General features: G+C 34.3%; 1 protein-coding gene across 1 annotated transcript in view; it reads right to left on the reverse strand.

Annotated features, from left to right (window-relative positions):
• Positions 1–1253: 1253 nt before the first annotated feature.
• LOC149770742 (cytoplasmic dynein 1 light intermediate chain 2-like) overlaps positions 1254–25336 on the reverse strand; it is an 84686-nt gene continuing 60603 nt past the window's right edge. The window contains exons 11-12 of the mRNA XM_089949170.1: positions 15346–15448; positions 1254–9543 (exon numbers count right to left, since the gene is read on the reverse strand). Of these exons, the coding sequence (XP_089805296.1) occupies positions 9428–9543; positions 15346–15448 (219 nt within the window). The 3' untranslated portion in view covers positions 1254–9427. The remainder of the gene's footprint in view (positions 9544–15345; positions 15449–25336) is intronic.

Below are 25336 nucleotides of genomic sequence, written 5' to 3' on the forward strand. Positions count from 1 at the left end.
AATACTAGTTGAGCAAGGATGGTGCTGGAAAAATCGTCTCTAAATTTGAAGAAAAAATCTTTTTCCAAATGAAAAAAATGGGCCACTTCTATGAAAGTTTGGTTGCCCAAAATTATTTATTTACTTGACTGGTTGGGTCTGGGTACATGTATAGTCATTTCCTGATCTCAAATTCAATAGATTTGTCTTAATTTATGGTTGTTAAACAAATTACAAAATATACTTTACATTTACAAAGGTTTTGGTTGAGAATTCCAAAAACAACTTTTGTGGTATGGATTCTAATCTGATACAAGAACAAAATTTGTCACAACAATGAAGATGTTTAGAACAGGCTACATTATAACAAAACTGACCACCATCTTCTGAAATGGCATCACCCCAACCCACTGGCTGTAGTGATTCCTGCAAATACCCCCCCCCCATTTGACCTCTGTCCCTACAACTGTATAATGAGACTTTCCAGAGTTTTCGTTTAATTCAAGTTTGTTAACAATCCCAAGGTCAGAATGTGCATGTATATGTGGATTGAGAATGACACCATTATTAAAACTTGGCATTGGATGGATGGATGGAGAGATGGACATTGTTTTGACTATGTCTCACATTTTTGGCAGTCAGTCAACCTAAAATATCCAGTATTTTCAAAACATTTTCAGAATGAATTTAAACTCAAGTTTAAAGTATGAAACTGCAGACCTTATGTAACTTCAAGTTGAACCAAGCTGGAGACATGGAATTTTCTGGATATTGTTTACTTCACATCCTCTAACATGCAATACTTAACTGACGCAGATGTAGTCCAAAAATCACAAATTTGGGGTTCTGTTCTTGAGCTGCAGTTTCTTGCTAAAAAAAAGTTCTAAGACTAATACTTTTGCAATAATGTTGGATGGGGGAATAAAAACAATGCATACTGGAATAAATCTGCAGAAAAATCAGTAGTAGCTGTTGTTGACTTGTTTTCAACGGAAACTTCCAGCACTTTGTTTGAATGAATCATGCCAAAGAAATAGAAGCCAAGCACCTTTTCCAAAGACACAGAGGCATCCAACCTGAGCAGGTATCCAATCTAAGAACAATGGATTCTGAGTGAGACAATCAACCAACTGAGCAATTGACTGTCAACTTCAAAACATGATTAATACAAGCCTTGTCCAACTATGATACAAGCATTTATAATTTAGTCTGGAATACATAAATCTTGTTTATAGCAAAAGGGTACATGCATATAAAAGACAAGATATGTTAAATAGGAGTTTTGGGTTGTTTTATTGGCATTAAACACTGAAATGACCTAGACCCATATATAACAGCTCTGCAGAGTTGTGGACACTGCAACTGACCTGACATTCGTGTCAGTTCCAGTGGAAATTAATTATATAGCAACAAGGCTCAACTGATGCAACTAATACAGCATAGCACTAACAACATGGCAACAGGTTGTGACAGCGCTCCTCCCAAACAAAAGAAATTTTCAGACTTATTCTGAAATATGAATTACTGCACATTTAGATGTTTTTCTGTCATTACAAAGTTTTTAAATGTACCAAATTAAACACTCAAAATACAAAACATAGCAAAATACAAAATGTTATTGACATTTCTAAAATCTTTCATGAACATGAAAGTGAATTTAATTTTTGGGAAATTAAGTCTCCTTGCAAAATTCTTGTGATATTTATGTTAGCTAAATTTTTAAGATTCATAGTATTTTTGATAAACAGTGTTAATTTTATACTACCAATCTCCAGCCTTTTTGGTCAATATCACCTTTCAAGATGAGCTCACTGAAACTTGTTTGATCCCAAAATTTTTCAGATCATCTTTAAACTACATGTATAATCCTACATACTTATATTTTTCTCAATGAAAAACCATATCCCTTTTTGAAGTTCATATAGTCATTTGTGTAAAATCTCCTGCTAATGATGGTGGTTTCACTTGCATCCCCAACCAAAATGTCTGCTTATCCTATACAGAAAAACACTGGTCTCTTATGAGCTCTTTCTGCAGGCACCCATTTAACACTAAAATAGGCAGGTTTTCTTCTGCGGGACAAACTGGTAAAACTAAACTATAATATATTGGTATCAGGCAAGGTGGCCTTTTATCTTGCCAGGGGAGTGAGAGGTGGAACTATAGTAGTTTTATGTGATATATAAAACATAGGATCTGGAAGGAACACTGCATGACTGGCATGAAAGCAGGTATTAAGTGCATTTTTTAAAGTTTTCAAAGAGCATTTTACATATAAAAGCATGTCTTCCTAGCCTACAACATTAGAGACATTACAGATTTTTGTATACTCAAACAAGCATGCTTTTATGTAAATTTACAAATCATTCTTTGACTATCAAAGTTAGATTATTCAAATCTTGTTGCTGCACAATGTATTGTGCACCTCTATGGACAAAAGTTAGTGAAAGTATAAAAGAAAATCTTAGTTATGGGTTATAACAAAAGTCTTTGTCTACTAATAAGCCGTTAAAGATGGAATAATGCTTATACCATTTTTGTAAACTATAACGCATTTAGTTTTTAGGAACTGATGAGGAAAATGTTTTTTTTTTCAATGATGACAAGAATATCCAATAGTAAGAATGAATCTCCGTGAAACTATTATATTCACTTAAATTCTTGGAACATAGATGGAACAAAAGACTCTTTAAATACCTTGTATAATTTTGCTCTTAACAATTGCAGGCACATTCTGTAGTTTTACACTGTATGCAAGACACCTATGATCTTTTATGTTTAAAATCCATCTTTATTTTAATTTTATCTTAGTTACATACCTTCCCCATTGATATATAAACATAAATTGTCAAAAGAAATTACCATATGTACTTATGTGGAATGCAAACCCAAATGTGAACAGAAGAGACTCACGTCCGCCATTTGACACTGCACTGCCTGATCTGTGTAAATACATTCATTCTACAAATGATTTAGAATCCAAGAAGTAGATCTCTCTCTGCTTGCATGGAACAATGAGTTGTCCACTCTGTTAACAGTAGGGTCTGTCTTATACTTAGGCAAGAATGGTAAATAGTAGTGGGGAAAAAACCCAACCCCATAAAACAAAATTGTTTATACAAAGTTAAATAATTATATTGTTTCCACAACTATTAATGTCCACAAGGACACCTTTAAAAGCATTACATACTAAGCAAATCAAATTGTCACATGACATGTAATGGAATACAGTCTTCCATATTTAACAAAACTCTGTCGAGCCTCTGCACATTTTTCTGGTAAATTATTAAAGATAATCATGTGAAAGTTTAAATCATGCATGACCTAAACCAGCTAAAATAAATGCTATACTTTGATCAAGGTTTTACAACATAAACAACATATAACCCCAGTACACCATGGTTTGCTTGTGTCAGATCCTGGTCCACAATATCTAGCAATTAGGAAAAGTCTGGATTTATATTAAATACAGTTAGTACTTTTTAAATCTGTCTTGTATGGATCTCAAAACAGATGATATGCACATTATTTCTCACATGAAATAAACGTGTAGTTTTTATTGTTGATTTGGCAATTTTTCATCCTAAAAATAAAATTCAAATGGGGAATTATCATCATTATTATGCTAAAGTTTAATAATTCCAAAAGAATTATTTCAGGTGCACTTTATCTATTCTAGCTTTAATCTGTAATTCTTGAAAAATCATATTAGGTTCAAACTCGCTTTAACATGACATTTTTTATATATATTAATAATTTAACAGTGAAAACTGGCTGAAAATGAACACAATCTTCTTTGAAAATAACCATTCAAATGTCAATTCTGTCACAAGCAGTAACTCCTTCTGTACAGTTTTCCATGGCAAATTGTTTCTCTTTTGTTTCTGAATGAATAAATTTCAATATTTTAAGTAAATGTCTTATGGAATTAATAAGGAATGACAAAGATAATAACAATTTCCTCATCCATCATCAAACCATACCTAAATGTTAACCATGAGTAGAATTATTCTACTGTCTTAATGCAACTCGAAAACATACATATAAATTATCCACTCTGGGTTTACAATTTGTAAGAGATGATGATGAATAAGGTATCTGAAATGCATGACAAGCATTTTGCAACATTTACAGGTGCACATGTACATTCATACCAACATTCCTTTCATCTTCAGCACAATACTCAAACCAGTAATAGGGAAAAATGAACTTAAAAAATTGAGGTCATTTTACTTTTCATGTGAATATATATCTGAAACTATGTCAAATGATCACACTGAAGTTACTTTTTACTATGCACATGGAACAATATTTACAAAAATGTATTAGAGTGCACATATGGCCAATATTGAAGAACTTTGTCTCAACATAAGGTACTGACGACTTGGGTTTAGAATCTGAATTTCAGGAATTCAAGACTGCAAATTTATGGAGTACAAGCAAAGTTGTGTCTAAACCGCATTCATTTTTTAATTTCATGAGATTTAATGCTAATATTTAATATTCTGACATTTCCATATAAAAACAACAAACAGTAAAAAATCTGGTTCAACTGTAATGATGTAGCAATCGTGCAAAAAGGAAAAGCTTTTGGTGTGAGTTTATACACAATACTCACTGGCCATCTAGCTTTTATTTACTTCTCAATACTACACGAAGCTAATAAAGGTCTTTTTAAATCAGGCAAAATGACAGAAAGAGAACAGTTCATGCCATATTGAGGAAAAAGTTAACATTGGTTGAAATTTCAAAACAGGAATACAGCGAGTTCCCTAAATCTGAAGATAGCCTGCTATGGAACAAGATGGAGACAGTGAATTTATATCCAAGTGTCCTTGTGTTGAAAATGGATGCATACTTCAGAGACATCAACTGCAATAGTCTTTCACAATTAAATATGGAAAAATATAACATAACCTTCAAAATGTAAATAGAATTTTTCTTTAAAAAAATTCCAATATTCTGCATGTTCATAAAAGGGCTGTTCCAGTAAAATTTACTTGGGATCCAGGGAAGGCACTTTTAATGTGGAGCAGTCACCCACCCATAGACGCAATTTAGAATTTTGTATCATTGTCATAGAACTATTGGAGTAACAAGATTACCATGGCATACATTTTTTAAAAAGCGCCTTCTCTGGGTATAATGTATGTTTAAATGGAACAGGCCTAATATTGTTCAATCTAAACCACACAATAAATTAATCTTCTCTTCGCAGAATATAACCCTTGCAATCCTCCCCTCAGAACAATAAGATCAAGGTGTTAGTAATGAATTACTGATTTTTATTTTTTTTCTCCTCTAAATTCTACATGAAGAGCTGGAAATAAAAGTACAACTCCTAAAAATGTAAAAAGTAAAAATTTAAGAAAATGTATGAAATTTTCTTCCCACTCCCTGGACACAAAGCATTATATAAAGAAGCAGTGTATCTACATTAGTTTTAAATTAAGAACAGATATGAGAACAAGATTACCATGAATGGTAAATGTATGTCTGCCCCATGTTTAAAAGTGCTCTATGTTGGTATTAGTCAGGCAAAGTTGACTTTGGATAATAATATAAACTAGTAGGTCTCAAGGGTCTTGATCATTATGGTCAAGGTATGCCATCTTGAGCTGACCTTATTGTGTGGAAACCAATGGTCAAGGTATGCCATCTTGAGCCAACCTTATTGTGTGGAAACCATTCTGTTCTTAACAGACTAACCATGACTTGGACCTGTAATCCAAAGGTTTCTTTCATGCCATAAATTGTCAGGCGCTTTTACCTTTATCTTTTATATACTTTTTAACACCTATAACTAGGTTTTATCTTCTTGAGGTTGTTTTCTTTTGCACCTCCATATCTTTAGCTTTGTACCTTTAAGATGGCTATTAACAAGTATTGCACATACAAAGTGTTAAACCCTATCAATATATTTTCATACTAGAAGTGTGAGCTATCCATAAAGTTGGTCAAGAAACTAAGTCAAAACAAAAGTTTTTGTCTAAAACCCAAAATAGCCTTTTAACTTCAACCTTTTAAACCCACAATCAATAGGCATCTTTCTACCATAAGTGCAAATCCTCTGCAAACTTTGATGAAGGTACATGGTCTAGAATGAAAGATATTATGCAAAAACCATTTTTCTTCTTTCAGTTACAATTACATTAATGTTTAGCCTCTGGACACCACAATCAACAGACTTCTTTCTTACCCTAGTGTAACTAGCCTACAAACTTTGGTAAAGGTACATAGTCAAGAAAGTAAGTTTTTGTACAGAAACCACTTTGAATTTTTCAACCAGGGACAATGACTTCAGACTTTTTGACTTCCAAATCAACAGTCTTCTTCCTTACCGCAAGCCATTCATAAAGTGATGTGCTGCAGAACTATGCCACTGCGGTGAAAACATCTTTTTCCCATTTCAGTCAGTGACCATGACCTTTGGTGCCAAATCAATAGACTTATTCCTTATCCCATGTGCAAGCCAGAGCTCATTAAAGGCAGATGGTGCATTCCCAAGGTTATTATGCAGAACATGAAAGGGTAACAGACTAATGCATGTATAGATGTGTGTAGTACATGTATATGGGTAGCATAATGGTAAAGAGTCCAGATTTTGGGAGGGGCATATACAAACTTTGAAATCCCTCTTGAAGACCTTACAATTTCATTCTTGATGCAATAAGAAATCGAATTTCAACTGGGCATGAATTGTCCGTAAAAAATGTAATGTTATCATTTGGCTGAATCCTGATGTCACTATGGCATTTTTTATGATATATTATGACACAAAAACTAAGCCAATGAACATATTACACAGTAAAAATGAAATATATGAAGAAACATACACAAGCCTGCAATCTTATGTACCTATAAGCATGATTTCACCTTCATATAATGCCATCATACATGGGGAAAATAAATAATAAACATTTATAAAATATACAGTCATAGTATTTCATGTTACAAAGAATACTGGTTGCTATAACAACCATGGGCACATTTTATCTTCTCACACAATAGCATACCAAAATGATTATCAGTGTTTCCCTTTACCCTCATGTGCGCTTCAGAGACCCCCAAATTTTGCAGTTGACCCCCAGTTTTGATACCAAAGCTTGTTTTTTTTACTCAGTCTGACCCCCAGTTCTCACACCAAGGAGATTTTTGACTCTCAGTCTTGCACCCCTAGGGGATACACTGCCATAATGCTTTTTATGGACAAAAGCTGACAAGTATCATCACTAAAATTATAATCTAGATTTTCATGCACTTTAACCTTTATGTGATGCACACAAAAAATCCCAGGGCTGTATATACAGTGGTTTTTTTTGCTGACTACTTCCCATATATAGAAACATTCATAAATTGTCAGCTTAAACTTGTCTTTCTCAATGACTAGCCAACCAAAAATATCACGTTTGTGGTAGTTTTGTAGAATAAAAAAAAAATGACTTATTTGTCAACAAAATGTATACCTTTTAAATGCTTTCTCTTCAATATATCCATACAGTCTAAAAGTCACAAAGATTTCCAATCACTAGCATAAATAGTAAACTACATGCAAGGAAATGTTATCTGACTTAATTACCTGGTGAACATTAAGTCTACCTGTAATGAGGCAATTTCTGTCCACAAAGAGCATTTAACAGAGCCAACTCCAAATGTATAGTTGAACAATGATTAACTGGACTCTCAAAGATCATCAGAATCAATGATTAAAGAAGAAAGCAATGTGTATGCTCAAAAGCTAATCCTTTCTTTGATCCAGAGGAGTGAAAAGTCTAGATAATCACTGCATGTGCAGTAAAGATCTTACTGTATTGTCAACTGGTCCCATCTGGCATCTACTGAAAAATGTTGGTTAAATTTTGAAAATGAAAGCTGTTAGAATATTCAGCATTTGTAATTTTCATAATTTTGCTAATTTGTGGTACAAATTGTTTTACGTTAAAAATCTCCATGAAATTATCCTCAACCATAAAAGTTGTGAACGTAACACTACGTAGAAATTTTCCTGAATGCAGTACAAGGTAAATATTTAAAGAGACCTTTAATAAATGATTCCTATCTTGTCATAAGTAACATGCAATAATCATATTTATATAAGTTACTTCAATGAAATCAGACTGAATTGTGAATAAAAATCACAGAACAAGCTCATATCTCAACTATTACATATCACAACAACAAATTAAAATATCTATTTTTTAATGAAATAGGTAAATCAGACAACGAAGATTCAAATACTTACTGATTCGTCAAAAGCATGTATATATATGTGGATGTATGCAAGTATTGTGAGTGTGAATGTGTGTGCAATAGTTACCTCTATAGCTAAAGAGTAACACACTCCAAAAATAAGTAATGAATTTAAAATGCAATTTACTTAGTATTAAAAATAGTTTTGGATTGTCCGAGACTTTCTGTAAAGTTAGTTTCTTCAAGATTAAGATACAGCCATATGTCACTTATACAGACCCAAGGGAATCAAAATTTAAAAAAAAATTTCAGTGAGAGTTATACTATAAACCCCTATAAATAGCTTTTGCAAAAAATGGATGTCTTAAGCCTACTTTTAAAATAATTGTTGGGATTAAGAAACTCCCCACCATCAGGTCCACAAGAAACCTTGAATGAATAACAAAATAAAAACTTAACAGGTATTGAGGGTATTCCTTTGGTCTAGAGGAGTGAAAAATGCAGATGAATGCACAGGTAACTGACATATTTTCTGTATCTCAAAGTGACCCTGATCTATGCTGTTTGTGAGCAGACTAGCCTCTTTCAAACTTTTTTCTCACTGTTAATTTGTAAGCTTTGACTGAGGAAACTTGAGCTGCATCTCACTTGAAAATGTGATCTAACTAGAGGGTCTGTAGCAATCAATGCAACTGCTTCAATCTGTTAAACTATCAAGAAACTTGACTGATTTTCAATCTGTGCATTACCACATTGTAAACTGAAAATTGGTAACAGATAATCTCAACAAAATATATAATACTACCTTTCTTTCTATTCTGCATTCTCTTTTCAAACACTGGAAAACAAGGATCAAGCAAAACAAAACCTGCAAAAGAGCATTCTATCTGCATAAATGTACTCTGCAGATAAAAAGAAATACAAGCGAGTCAAGAGTACTTTACACTCATTTTGTTAACTAAGATTTCTCTGTACACGAGAGTAAGAAGAATTTTGAACATTGCACTTAGCCAAGCAGCTCTAAGTAGGGAATATGTAAGTATGTATGTTTCATATCCATGGACATATCCTGGTTAGGTCTGAGAGATGAACTCTCTCCAATGTAACAAAAGAAACTGTTTCCATAGTTAAAATAGTTGATCCAAACACATGCAGACTTTGGCTGGTCCTTCCATTTCTTCCATCTATCCGAACACAATTTTTGACTGTTCATTTGTCTGTAAGTAGATAGCTGGAATTTGGAACACACCAGAATGGATCAAGATTCTGATGAACTGGGACCATTTGGATTAGTCTCTGATAGTGCTCTCTTAGCTGGTTTACTTTTTGTCATCCTCTCAAGTTCTGCTGCAGCATCTCTGGCAGCCGTGGAATCTGCAAGACAACAAACATCAGGAAAATCACTGAATATGAAAAACTATAAAAACTTTGAGCAAAAATATTTGCATAGAATTCTTTTTACCAACATTTGTCAACACATTTAAACAAAAAGCCTTTTCAAAGAAGTCTGTCAAGTGGGCCATTATGACCTAACTGACAGGAAAAGCATAAGTCTGGATTTTTAAATGTCCAATATTTGACAGCTCTAATTCTACTACTTTCCAAGTAATCACAATTAAAAACAGCCAAATCGATCAAAATTTTTAAAACATCAATCATAACTAAGTATTTTATTGTTACCTATCATGATTTGGGATGCTTCCTTGTATTAAGTATAATGGCCATAGGATACAAAATCACACTTTTAAACAGAATGCCTCTAACAATGAATGTCTTAGTTAATGACCCTGATAAAAATACTACTCCTCGGACTAAGTAACAAACTATTCCCTGTAACCATTATAACAATTGAATAAAACACATTTACAAGGAATAAACATTGTAGATGTAAATTAAATTGCTAAGATAATGTAAAAAATCATTAAAGAATGAAAACTCAGGGAAAAAGAAATTAATATGGCAAGGCAAAATTATAAATACTTCCAGGTATAGAGTTTCAAAGGGTGTCAAAGCTATATAGATAAGCAGATACTTAACACAAAACTTTGGTAATGTCATAGATTTTAATTCTACCTAACCCCTGCCCACATCAACCAAGCTGCAACAAATTCCCCATAATTGTTATCAATAAAAAATGTCCCTGTAAAGAATACACATCTAAACTTGGGAATTTTTATGAAGGATCATATAAACAAGAACTTGTCCTAAAACTTAAACCTAAAAATAAGTCCCAGTGTATACATTTTAAGACCCCTCTAAATCCCACTTTGAGTCAAGTGTGAGAATTAACACAAAATTTCCTTGCAAAAATAATCACGTACCTCGAATGATAAATTATGGTGATATAGACACAAACAACAATGTGCCCCAAAACATGAATCAAGATTGGATGTGGACACCAGTACCATGGTGACTAAATAATTTCTCTTTATTCTTAAAACAGTTGGAATAAATATGTCAAAATAATAACCATAATGTGCTCTGAATTGTGAAGACAAATTTTATCTTTTAATTTTTCCTTTCTGTGCTAAAGAATAATTTCCTGATTATCATTTTATGCTTCTGCTGGATATAACAAAAGACTGGTAAGAAAAGCAAATGTTACAAGAACTTCCTTGGTTACTTAATCCATAAATTAGACTTGGAATCTTTTATTAGAATATGTGTTGAGTGCAGGTAGTCCATTTTACAAGTATATTGGTATGTATCCAGTGTGAAGTGTGTGTGTGTGTGTGTGTGTAAAATGCTCACTACATGCCAATTTGATTCACATGCTTCCATTTTAATGCCATTTATAATGAAGAAATAACATTAAATTTGGATCAATGTGCTAGTTTTTATGCCATCGCTGGTGCCACGTGCTGTGCTCATGCACAGCTCACATGCCTGCATACACATCTCATTGCTCATGGAGAAGATTATTCATAAATAATCATTACTTGAAATCTTAGAGGTATGATTTGTAACCAAGTACTTCCTTAATTTATAAGTATCCTATGGGAAAAATTACTTCTGATTTAAGTAATAACCTCAGAAATGCAAAGATGGCATAAAATTGAGCATAACTCCTTAATGCCATGAAAGTAAAATATATATGCACAACTTTCCTTTTAATGAGTGGGTAAGATTCATATTCTGTAACTATCCTAACATCAAGATTTTCATATGCATCAATATTTGGGGCTTCTTTTAGAAACTTGACTTGTTTCAGTAAAACCTGCATGACCTTATTGCAGATATGTAGACCATAAAGTCAAAATCCAACTAGATTTTTTTTATTGGTAAACATAAAATACCCCTAATGAAAAGCAAACATTTCATGTCCTAAAAGTTCAAAACTTCATGAAAAAATTTGAAAGACTGCTATAATGACATGAAAATTTATTCTGGTCATCAATTGCTGTTTGTCCATGAGCTTTTAAAGATCCCCATTACATCACTAACTGGTTTTGTTTCTGTGAGTACACGAGTAGCTGATCAGACTAATTACTGCTCAAAATTGTCTGCGGCACACTGCACAGGAGATGCTGCCTGGGGTCGCTTGATCAAAAGAGGATGTACTGAAGTTCTAAGTCTATGCTGCTTATGCTTCAGCATGCCTCTGCAATTCTCTTCAGTTTAAAGTCTGTAGCTCCAGTATGAATGAGACTGCACCCAGTGGAGCGATTCTGTGCGAGATCTTCCTCATCCCCTGATCCACTTGTGTGCAGGTATGCAGCTCCAGCAACTAGTGTATCCACACCTGCTGTTCTTTCATCCACTGCCAAAGGAGGTATCTGGTGGGGTAAGGAGAATGGCATGACTTGTGCACAAGTTGAATTTAAGTAAGGGAAAGTTGCACAGAGTCACCTTCACTCTCTTGTCCAGACCTGTCTGAATCTAGCAGCATTACAATATCATCAAGAAGTCTGGAAATGAGTCTGGATGTGGTGGATGGTGATCAGGTTTTACTGCACCTGAAGTGATGCCATGTGCTATCCACACAGCTCTTGCACTCTGCCTTCAGAGCTGGGAGGATAAGTATATCCAGAGCAAGTTATATTTACCTATCCAATTTGAGACAACAGTCACGGGTACAGTAGTATCATCTACCGTTACTTACAGAAGCAGGCCTAGACTGACCTGACAAGAGCTTTGTCATATTCTATTCAGTGGTTTTGGTGAAGGTGTTTAAAGTTTTGTCACCTGCTTTATGCTTTTTGTCAAATTTGGTTAAATTTCTGATGAGCATGTTTTCAGAAAATGATGTTTAAAGGTGTTTCTATTTTTCCTAACAGTAGCCAAAACGTCGGAATAAATTTTAAAGCTCTACAACACAGGATGCTATGTGTCAAGTTTGCTCAAATTCTATTTCAATAGTTTTGTAGAAGAACTTTTTTCAAGCTTTTGTTTATCTATTTTTGGTCTAAGAGCAACTATAATTGATAGCAAATCAACATAATTTATATAAAATCGGAAAGGCCTTCATGCTGGGATGCTTTCTGTCAAATATGAGCATTTTCTGCTCTGTGGTTCAGAAATTTTTTCCCAAGTTTTCGTAATGGTGGCCATATCTGATGGCATTAAGAATTGGTGATAAACACCTTAAAGTCCTCTATACCTGGGTGCTTTCTATCAAATTTGGTCACATTCTGTTGAGCAGCTTTTGAAAAGTCAGTTAAAGGTTGTTCGATATAGTTGTTATGTTGGAAACAAGATGGCCACTATCGCTTAACCGGCTTGAAGCAGCTGTTCCATTTTTTAGTGTCGTTTTCATGATATTTGTGCTTGTTGCCTGTTTTCATCTTCATTATTGTGTTCATTATGTACTGGCTGTTAAATTCGTATGTGTTTCTTCATCTCCTTGTTTTGGAAATGAGAACAATTTGACTTTTTCTCAGCTGTATTGCTTCACTGTTTTTGAACAAACCGCCATCACGTGATACTTGCCAGTCAACCCATTTATGCTACGATGGACCCGCATTAATTGCTTTAAATGATCACTCCTTGGCTCTCCACACTACATTGTGCTCTAGACTAAACGAACTGGGACTACATTCATCATTACCTAAATGTAAACAGAAGTGAAAAAAGAAACGTTGTTTCAAAGCTGGCCTGCGTAGAACAGGAAGAATTCCAGTTATCTCCCTTATTTCGGCTCAACAATTTAAAAACAATTTGACCGTTAATTTAGATAACCTAATTCAAATTCCTATTAATACGTCCACCTTTGTGTCAACTATCCAAGAAATACCTCTGCACATTGCATTATTCAATGCCCAGTCAGTAGGACCACCGGATAAGCGCACAGAAATAGTTAATTTTATCAACGACCAGAATATTGACCTATTTTTCCTGACAGAAACATGGCTAAAAACATCAGGCGATGAGCCCAAGTGTGCAGATCTAACACCCACTGGTTACTATATCAAGTCGTTCCCCCGTAATTCTCGTGGAGGTGGAATTGCTGTCATCACAAAGAACACCATGACAAAACATCTTAACCACACACCACAACATTCAATTTCGACCACACATTGCTTGAACTAGTCCAAACCACACTCACACTGGAGCAAAGGTCAGTCCATTTTTTCTGCCTATACCTCCTTCCTCCTAGTAGAAAAAACAAGCTGGCTGACTCTCTCTTTTTGGAGCAGTTTCCGAATCTCCTGGACTATGGAAATTCGATAGGCGGCAACCTGATTATTCTTGGAGACTTCAACTTTCACTTTGAAAAATTTTCAATAGTTTAGGAGGAGAAGTCATTTAAATGTTTTTTTCTTATTGGTAATTGTGGCCACATCTGATGGCAAATCAGGATCATTTGTATAAATCTGAAAGGTTTTCATGCCAGGAGGCTTTTTGCCAAAATTATATTGACCAGCTTGTGAGAAGTCATCAATTAAAAGTTTTTTTTTCTCTTTTTGTAGTGTTGATGGCCATATCTGATCAGCATCAATGTAAAAATTTGCCATTAGGCTGTTCATCAAACTGGGTCAAATTTGAGAAGTCATTTCATGTCCTTTCTATTTTGAGTAAAAGCTGCCATATTTGATGACAGATAAACATCTTCAGTACAAGTACTTTGTATTTTTATTAAAATCTGATATTATCTGATGACAAATCAGCATCTGTATAAATTTGAAAGATATTTCAACTATGCTACAGTGACATACAAATCTAATCTGGTCACCTACATATGAATGTAAATATGTCTACCAAATTTCATGTGTCTGTGTTGAGTGGTTTCTATGCAACATTACAAAGAAGCTATTTAGGATGGTTGGATGATTAGGACCAAATCAAAATACCCTCACTGCAAGCAATAGGAGCATAAAAAATTACCTTGTAATAGGTACCTGAACATGTGGACCTGTCTTTATATGCCAACAACTTTTCTTGTGTCTTAAATTTCATGGTTTAAAGACTTATAAAAATGGTACTAACAGCTGCCTTGCTAGGCGCTCAGCATTAAGAGGTCAGTGTTAGCACTGTTCGGTCTGGTGTCAGGATATGGTGACATGGTGGGACATGATGCTATATGTCTTTGGCAAGATGCCCCAATTCCAGGAATCACTACAAAATGCCACACTGCAGACACTGTAGTGATATGACAAAGATTGTTAAATTTATGTTAAAAATACAAATCACACAAATTTCATGGTTTAAAGTGATCACAAAATTCAACAAAAACTGCTTTTGGGTTTGGTGTTTGGTGCTTTATAGCACAGCAATACAAACAGATTCTTGAGTGCTGAGGCAATCTGAGTAAAGTGCCTTGCCCAAGGACATACCACTAGCTGACCCAGGCTGGTCCAATGGTAGGATTCGAACCAGCACCATTTTGGTCATAAGTGTAGCTGTGGCTTGCCCAACACAAATTGGTACCATACATACTTCTTTATAAGTAACACTGCAAACTGCACAGACCCAAATCTACCATTATATAATGTGCCAGCATATCTGGGTAAATTCAGTTTTTTTATGGTGTAATCAGCTGAACAAACAACACAGACCCTGATCTGCCTGCACATCATGCTACACAGATTATGGTCCATGTTGTCTGCAGTTGGACTTGACTTATAAACAAGTATGCAATGTACACCACAAATAAAAGTGAACTCCCAGTATTTTGCACTTAAAATAATGGGTTTTTCACACTGACCTCTTTACATCATTCTCATTCAAAATATCTACCTGAACGTGATGGGCCAGGTGCTCCTGTCTTCTTACTCAGCAAACTATTGAAGAAATTGGCCAGCATCCCTTCACTTGTTGAAGTTGGTTGTTTTGCTTCCAGCTGCAAAGGCAGAAGATATTTTTCATGAAGGCTGATTTGGTTATGATTCATATTTTTTTATAGAAATTTTTATTTAGCAAATCCATACAAGAAAGACTATAAAGTAACTTGGTAATTTGATTAAGTGCCTTGCCCTGGGGCATACTGTGGCAGTTAGCCTGGACAGTCTGAGCAGATATGAACCAAAACTTGGACTGTCTGAGAAGATATGAACCAAAATTCTTCCACTTCTGAGTTCTGCACACTTACCACTGAACCATTGTGGTTTCAATCCAGTTTATAACAAAGAGTCCCTTGCAGAGATCAATGCTCTCCGGGGTAAAAAGAATACACAGGAATTCAAGATTTATACAATTTCTTCATCTTAAGCATTGAGTGTTGAAACAATCGCTGATATTTTTTCCCAGCAAAAACAAAATTTTCAAATTAGCTGCTGTGGTACAACAGTACTGGTAGTGACAAGAAGATTTTTAAGACACTTGTCATCGCAGCCATAGTGAATGTAGGACTGACCAGCATTGTTTTCATTTTTGACTTGGTAAAAAAAATTGTCATAATGATCATCTATTCAGAGATTTTTAAGACAGTCATTGTGGCAGCCATATTGGATGTACAACTGGTACCATCTTCATTTAGGAAAAACTAGATACCATAAGAAGCAGCACCATTTCCATTAAGGACCAACTAGAACATGGGATGAAGGTGCAAGTTTCAAGGCAATCCTGCAAGAAGTTTAGGAGTAGTGATAACAAACTTGTCCTGTTGGAAGCACAGATGGATGATGGACAACAGACCATCCCATACAATCTTCTGGTCTATGAGCAGTTGAGCTAAAAACCAAAAACAACTTGCAGTTATGTTGTGTCTGTCTTTCTGGTCATTAAGCTGCGACTATACTACGTTCTTCAACTTGCAGATTACGGCTACAGCAGTAAAAGTGTTTCTGCTATTTGTAGACAGGAACAGACAAAACTGGCAATTCCTATGCTTTTGCATTTTTTTCCCATACAAGGCAATTAAAATTTGTAATATTGCAACTAATGAATATTTACTAGTGTCCACTGGGTACCACTATTTGTAGATCCTGTTGTTACTTTCATCAAATGTATTTGAAATAAATTTTTGAAGTGGACTTTAAATATAATGGTTGATATGAAAACTAATCAAAGCAGATCACATATAAAATTAGTATACTATTTTACTTCATGGAACACCTCTTCCAATGGTGATGTCTGTGGATAGAGTTCACTTCATAAATTCAAATATGTAAACACAGATAATCATGTGCAAAACATGAATAATCTGACAACCAATATTCATACATTTCTACTCCATTTTCATACACTGACAACTCTATATTCCCACCTTGACCAGCCACCCTATACTTGTACCTCAACCATCCTGTATGCATACCTTGACCACCATGTACTCATGCCTTAACCACCCTGTATGTACACCATACTCATTCTGTATTCATATTTTGACCACCCTATTTTAATCTAACTACTTGAAGAAACTGTACATTGAAGTACCACCAGCGAAAATCTTGGCCATTTCAAGGGAATGCAGTTTATATAATAAATGTTAATCATGTTTTAAGGATTTCATATGTGTTACCTATATCTCTTTTTTTAATATACATTTTACAGAATTTTAACATCTCCCCATTTCATATTTTATTTTGTGGTACTTAATGTTTACATTTATTTTGGCATATTTTATCTTTCTGAATTTTTCTGCAAACCATTTTCTTTAACATTTTTACAACTGTACATTGCATTGGTACTATATAGCTCTTTTCTGCTGTGGTGCTCTAAAACACGCACACATGCACAGACAGACATACATACATACCTTAACCACCCTGTTCTCATCCCATGACCAATACAATTTCATACCATGACCACCCTGTTTTCACACCTTCACCATCTTCCATTAAACTAAGTGACTGTTACAATCTGCCTTTCACTTATTTTGATATTCAGATATGCAGCTAAACATCTTCCAATATAACAATTATTAAAAACAATATAAAATCAATTAGATGTTGAGTTATTGCATTACTGCAGAAATTACACCCTGTTAACTACAACTCATTGAAAGAAATAAAATTACTGTTTGCAGCTTAATAAAAAATATATTTAAACAAATTATGAAAACACTGAAATCTTTACAATTTTTCCATCAAAACAAAATGTAGTAGAGGCAGCGCTTCCAATAACAATGATTTTTAATAAATTAATTTCAACTTTTAATTCCTACACCAAAATACAATAAAGCATGGGACAAAATAGAGAACCAAGAGCTATAAATACCCAAATAGAACAGTAATATTCAACACAAACAAATAGAATTAATGATCACAGAACAAAAATAACAATGAAACAAATCTGAATATATTTTTGACAAAAATATATAACCATGAGTCAAAAATAACAATGACAAGATTAAAGTAAAAATTCAATTATACAACCATGAAGTAATCATTGTCCATCACCTATCATTAGTATATATAATGCCAACACATTCTGTGATTGCACATTTTTAATAATTCTGTTTGCAGGCACATCATTTCCTAGTAAACCTTTTATGGTTATCTGGTTAGTATATCTACTCATAACAGCATACCACTACTCTATATCTCTCATACATAAATGAATTCATACTGTAAATTTTAAAATAGAATTACAGTATATACAGTTCACACAAATGCAGATCAGGTAATAACAATGCTGCAACAATCACTGAGGAAAAATGGAATCATAACTTTACAACTGTGATGAGACACCAAATTGTCACCATGATTACTTAGAAAAATAGTAATTTTTTAAAATGGTGTGACAAAAATACCTAACAGAAGGCAACAATGGATGGCAACACAATCATACTTAGAATTCACTATTCTTTTGTAGTGTACCAATTTTTTAAAATTATTTTGTGGTTGCTACAAACCTCTAAATTAAAGACCCAATGAACAGCACATTTAGTGTGGAATAGCACTTATTCCAAATACTATGAATTTTAGTACCCATCAGTAGTCATTTTCCAGCAAACTGCAAAGACTTGCACCAATGACAAAAAATTAGATCTCAAGATACACACAAAATCAAAGTAAAATGAATAAAGTTTTTTCATACATTTAAATTACACAAAATAATGTAATTTTAAGCATTTAGTCACAAAATAATGTAATTTTAAGCATTTAGTCACAAAATAATGTAATTTTAAGCATTTAGTCACAGAATAATTAAATCTTAAACATTTAGTCACAAAGTAATGTAATTTTAAGCATTTAGTCCAGAGTTAACATACTGCTACTGCTATAACGATGTCTGCATTTAATAAGTTCAGACAATGCATGTTATTACATGATCACTTTGAGAACACTCACTGAAATAGAATCATTTAATCGTATATGCCCTGAACTAGTCTTAGTCACTAAACCATTTGATGCATTCAAAAAGACGCTATTAACATCCTGAAGATTTTGGTAAGACTTGTATAACAAAAGTTGTGTACTTGGCTATGCTCACATATTACTCCATCAAATTTAAAAAGTAACAATGAAATTAGTTCCAAATCAAAGAGAAAAATACTAAATTTATTAAATTCTTATCTAGAGCTCTGCTCCATCATTGTATAAAACAGACATAGGCAACTTCCTCCATAGCAATAGTTGTGATAAATGAATTTAAAACCATCAAATGATGTAAATTAATATATAAAACCAGGTCATGGGTCGGATCAGGCCAGCAGGCCATACCTTGCCCACACATGGTATAAACTGATAAATGTACAAGAATATTTTTTCAGCATATGATATTTCAACATTGGTCTAAAGGCAATTGAAGTACTAAGGCAGGTGCCCTAGGTTTAAAGATGCTCATTTTGAGATAATTTCCACCCATCTTGTAGAAATTGATGACATCTGAAATGTTGTTATAACTGTTCTGTTAACCGATTCGGCCCCCAATCCCATTTGTAGGCGTGATGAGGCTGTACCATACTTCCAAGCTCTGCAGCATCAAGGTCATTTAAGATACACCAACGTGGGTGGTATTAAATAAAAGCAGACAGATATTGCTCTAAAATGATACCAAATAATCTGGAAGTTCTAGTTGCACTACAAAATACAGTGGGAAAAACCTCATTTTTTGGACCCGTTTTTTTTCCACCCAAAATTCGCTCGAGGTGGGAATGAGATTTTGTGTCCGGATTTTAGACCTTTTGGCCTCAGATCTAAGGCATACTGGTCTTAACTGCACACAAACAGATGATTCTTTGCAAAAACTAGGATAAGGTGGGCATTTGGAATAAATTGTGGTCTATATACGAAAATGATGGGTCCATTAAGAAAAAAATATTAAAAAAATCCAACTTTTACCCTTCTGCTCATGTGCAAGCAAAATAACCAATGCAAAAGGATGTTTCTAATACAACTAGGCTGTAGTCTCATGGAAAATCTGTTGAAAGCCGATCTATTATGATGTATTCAGAAATAGCCCTCCAAATGTCTTTCCTATGCACATTTCCAGCAAAAACGACAAAAACCTCTGGGGCCGAATGAGTTAAGAGAAGTTGAAAATAGGTTTTCCACCCTATTGCTATGGTTGCCACACTTTGACACAGTATGTCTAGCAAACATTCACAAAATTTGATAAAAACTGGCAGTTTTTTTCAACAGGTTCAAAATATTCTACATGTTCTAAACATAATCTTAGAAGAGCATGTGCTAAAAAAACATTCCTACTATATCTGATCAAAACTGCAGAGCCTTTTGGAAGAAAAAGTAGAAAAATGGTTTCATTTGATTAAAAGTGACCAGGGAGTTTTTTTTAGAAAAAATAAAAAATAGCAAAGTTGACAGATGACAAAGAGATAAAAGTTAAAATCTGGTTGAATTTTATGAGATAAAAGCTTATCATAATTTGTGTACACTGATGATGTCACATATTGTGCAAATATATACTAGATGAGTTAGCTATGTTTGTCAGGATTGGAACTGTTCCATTCTGGTGATGTTGCCTCTCTCCCAATATGTGCGTGTCCACACAAACACATCTAAGATTCCCTTTTTGTACTTCTTTAGCTGACCAAAATTAAGTGGCAATGATACTCCAGACATGAATGGTGGTAGGTTTCTACTTACATTTTTGGTTCAAGATGGGTTTTATCACTTGCTTCTATGTGAGGATTGAGACACAGACTGTTATGTATCTATTTTCATGCAGGTTTTGACAACGAAAGATTCATGTGTGCTTATTAAAGTATATGCTCACATTACATGAATAAGGTACCTGTTTAACAGCGCGTCAGCAGGTGTTGATGTCATAATTGTGGTTAAAGAAAATGCATCAATTTTTAGGAATACAGTCATATTTCGTGGCACCTTTTTCCAGACAGTGGGGGCATGGAGAATGAAGGGTTTGTGGCACTAGGTATTAATACTCTACTGGTAATATTCATTCGCTGTTCAAGAAATATATCTTAGCTTACTGAGCAGAAACAAAAACATGTCACCGAGCTAATCCAAGGATTGTTACATCAGCAAACAGGATCATACGTAGCAACATACTACAAAAACAACTAAACTCTGTCCAAATATATTTTGCACAGTTTTGTAGGAATTACTTTTTCATTTGTAATCTGATAAATATAAACCACTGAAAAAAATTCTTCAGAATGACTACAGCCAGTTTCACAGAAAGATCCCATGTTTGAATATAAACATGTAGCTGATTAGATAAAAACTGTGCACATTTTGACCCTTTTTTAAAAAATATTGTCTGTAAACCATGCTCAACACGTCAATCAATCACATGACTGCATGACCAAGATTGATTTGTCCAAGTGTTGTAACTGTTTGTCCAAAAGTATGAACAAAATCCATTAAAGGGTTTAGGAAATAGGAGCAAATAAAGATAAAAAAAAATTTGTAGGGTTTAACGCCATTTTTCAGCACACGATAGGCTATACATGGCGGCCAGTATTAATGGTGGAGGAAGAACCCGGGAAAACCCTGGAAAGAACCACCGACCCATGAGAAGCTACTGGCAAGCTTTCTCACATACCCACATTAGTCGAATCCGAGACTCGAACCCACGCAGACAGAGGCAAGATGGCAGTGATCTGTAATGGACAGCGCTTTAGACCACTCGGCCACTCGGGGCCCCGAAGCAAATGAAGAAACTTAAATCTAAAGCTCGCAGAGGAGTATGAGGGTGAATTGGGGTAAAATTATATATGTACTTGCCATGACTAAAAGTAGTATAAGGGTGAATCCGGGTAAAATTATATATGTACTTGGCATGACTATAAGCAGTATGAGGGTGAACTGGGGTAAAATTATATATGTACTTGGCATGACTACAAGTAGTATGAGGGTGAATCAGGGTAAAATGAAATATGTACTTGGCATGACTACAAGTAGTATGAGGGTGAATAGGGGTAAAATTATATATGTACTTGGCATCACTACAAGTAGTATGAGGGTGAATCAGGGCAAAATGAAATATGTACTTGGCATGACTACAAGTAGTATGAGGGTGAATAGGGGTAAAATTATGTATGTACTTGTCATGACTACAAGTAGTATGAGGGTGAATCAGGGTAAAATTACATATGTACTTGGCATGACTACAAGCAGTATGAGGGTGAAATGGGGTAAAATTATATATGTACTTGGCATCACTACAAGTAGTACGAGGGTGAATCAGGGCAAAATTATATACGTACATGGCATGACTACAAGTAGTATGAGGGTGAATCAGGGTAAAATTATATATGTACTTGGCATGACTACAAGTAGTATGAGGGTTAATCAGGGTAAAATTATATATGTACTTGGCGTGACTACAAGTAGTATGAGGGTGAAATGTGGTAAAATTATATATGTACTTGGCATGACTACAAGTAGTATGAGGGTGAATTGGGGTAAAATTATATATGTACTTGGCGTGACTACAAGTAGTATGAGGGTGAAATGTGGTAAAATTATATATGTACTTGGCGTGACTACAAGTAGTATGAGGGTGAAATGTGGTAAAATTATATATGTACTTGTCATGACTACAAGGAGTATGAGGGTGAATTGGGGTAAAATTATATATGTACTTGGCATGACTACAAGTAGTATGATGGTGAATTGGGGTAAAATTATATATGTACTTGTCATGACTACAAGGAGTATGAGGGTGAATTGGGGTAAAATTATATATGTACTTGTCATGACTACAAGGAGTATGAGGGTGAATTGGGGTAAAATTATATATGTACTTGTCATGACTACAAGGAGTATGAGGGTGAATTGGGGTAAAATTATAGATGTAATTGGCATGACTACAGACTTAGTTTTCCTGTGAAAATACATCAAAATGGGATGTACTCGTGAAGTTGGCAGCAGTTGTCCAGAACAAACTTTGTCAATAGCACTTTTCTATCAGATTACAAATAAAAAACATTTTGCAGAAAATATCGGCAAAAATGCACTGGGTTGATGTTTTTCTGTACAGCAACACAAGAGCTTATTTTGGTTGAGGCAACTGGAATAAAGTGCCTTTCAGTATGCACCACTGTGCGTGACCCAGGCTGATCCAAAGTTAGGATTTGATCCTGCACCCTTTCAGTCACAAGTCCAGTGTGTTAACAACGAACCACCAAAGCCCTGGTTAACACAAGTTGCCTCTAATAAAATGCAAGGGAACACAATGAGGCAGGCTATCCTATATCTGCAGAGTCATAAATGCATTTGGACGGAGTTTAACCCAATCTTGCATGACAAGTCAAATCCATAAAAAGCAACTGATCAATATATTTATCACAGTACAACACATAACTCAGCTGTTAGCAACACAGAATCAGATCTGTTGGCACATTATGTTATATCAAATCCAGGTCTATGCTGTTAATTGACCAGTGATTTAAATGAATAGGACAAAACTTGATCTACTGGCACAATATGTTCTGGCAAATCTGAATCAGTGTTGTCTGCAATTATGAATACATATCATATAGGGATAACGAGAAAATGAATCCCTATTACTGGACATGTATGCCTCAGCCCCCTCCCCCTTTAAATATAAAATGTAAGTAGAAATGACAAATTCATATATCCATATCCTAAGGCATTACCTTTTTTAACATATAAAAATCATTAACTCCTTAATCTGGCATGCAACATTTACATGTTATCATCCTACTTCCAGCTCTGTACCATCAGAATCATTTATGATTAACCAAATGGGTGTTATTACAGAAATGTAGACCATTGTAGCTCTACAATAATAGCAAATAATGTTGACTTTCTACTTTACAAAATATTGCAGGTAAAACCCAATTTTTGAGACCCCCCCCCTTTTTTTTTGGAAGGCCAAAAGCTACCCGTTTTGAGAACTGGGATTTACATTCAGATATTAGACTTTTAGGTCAAAGTTCTAAAGCATACCAGTCTGAACTGCAGACAGACATGTGAACATTTGCAAAAAACAGGATTTGAGATTTGGAGTAAAAAGTGACCAGGACAAGAAAATCATGGGTCTAATACACAAAAAATAAAATGATGCAACAGGCACACAGATGAACCTACAGTGCAGTCATATAAATCTTTTGTGAATGTACAAATACTGAAAAACTTAGACAATATGGCAAATAAAATCCTGATGATAGAAAATTGAGATATGATGAAAGTTAGCTACTGTTTTAACCCTGTTAAAATAAACAAGTACTAGATGTTCAGTAAGTTACTGCTAATAATATGAAATGTTGGCACTGAGACAAATGAATGACTGAAAAGGATAACAGCTATAAATAACTGATCTGCATTTGGCAAGCATCAATCAAAATGAAGTCTTTGCTGAATAATGACAGTACTTACCAGTTTCTACAAAAAGATTAAAAGAATAATAAAAGATTATTGGTGTACACTGTCAAATTTTGTAACTTCATTATTAAATAGTGGACTTAAATTAGAAATTATCACTTCATTTTATAACTATAAAATTAATCTCTTTCATATACCAAAAAAACCCCACACTGTGCAAGTTCTTGCTTACTTGCAGCTACAAAAAAAGATGGCAAATATAGGGGTCGGGGACTAGTTAATAAAAAAAGAAAATGGGAGAGTGGATGGAAAGTGATTTCTGTGGATTAAAAATTAAAATCATTATAATGTAAATTGTGTCACAGTTGTTATTACTCATTATTTTCTTTTATTTATTTACATACAAGACCCTCTTTAAAGAACTTTATGTTGTTAGACAAGACCTTCTTGAAAGGCAGAATATTTCCAGAAATCCAAGATAAATAGTCTTCTTTTTAATTGCCGAATATTGAAACCATCTATGATATTCTCTTTCAAAACTCCAACATACCAAATCTGACAAAAAAACTATTTTCTTATGTTTGAGTTACAATGTTGACAAGATACCCAATCAGCACCCCATTTAGGACCAAGTAGATATCGTAAGAACTCATGCCTAAATGACCCTCTCTTCAAAAGAAGCAGCTATTATCAGACTGTCCGTATGTCTACATTGGTGTCTATATTGGAGGTCTGAATGGTACCCATTTCATTTAGGCCCTATAATATATCATATGAAATCTTTTCATGAAAACACCATGTTGCTACAACTATCCATTCTGGTCAAGTAGCTAAAGTATAACAAGGTTTTCAAAATGGCTACCAAGAAGATATTATAAAAAGTCTTTTTGTGAAAACCCCATTTTAATATGACCATCTGTTAAAGAAAAGTAGTGTTAGTAAAATTGTCAAGATGGCTGGCCATACTGAAGGTCTGATAGGCACAATTATCATTTAGAACCAACACCAAGTCTTTTAATGAAAACCCAACATAGATGTGACCATTCATCCAGGAGTAGTTATAAAAAGAT

The sequence above is a fragment of the Sinohyriopsis cumingii genome, unplaced genomic scaffold (assembly GCF_028554795.1).
Source record: "Sinohyriopsis cumingii isolate HCF-2022 unplaced genomic scaffold, ASM2855479v2 utg002431l, whole genome shotgun sequence".
Lineage (NCBI taxonomy): Eukaryota > Metazoa > Mollusca > Bivalvia > Unionida > Unionidae > Sinohyriopsis > Sinohyriopsis cumingii.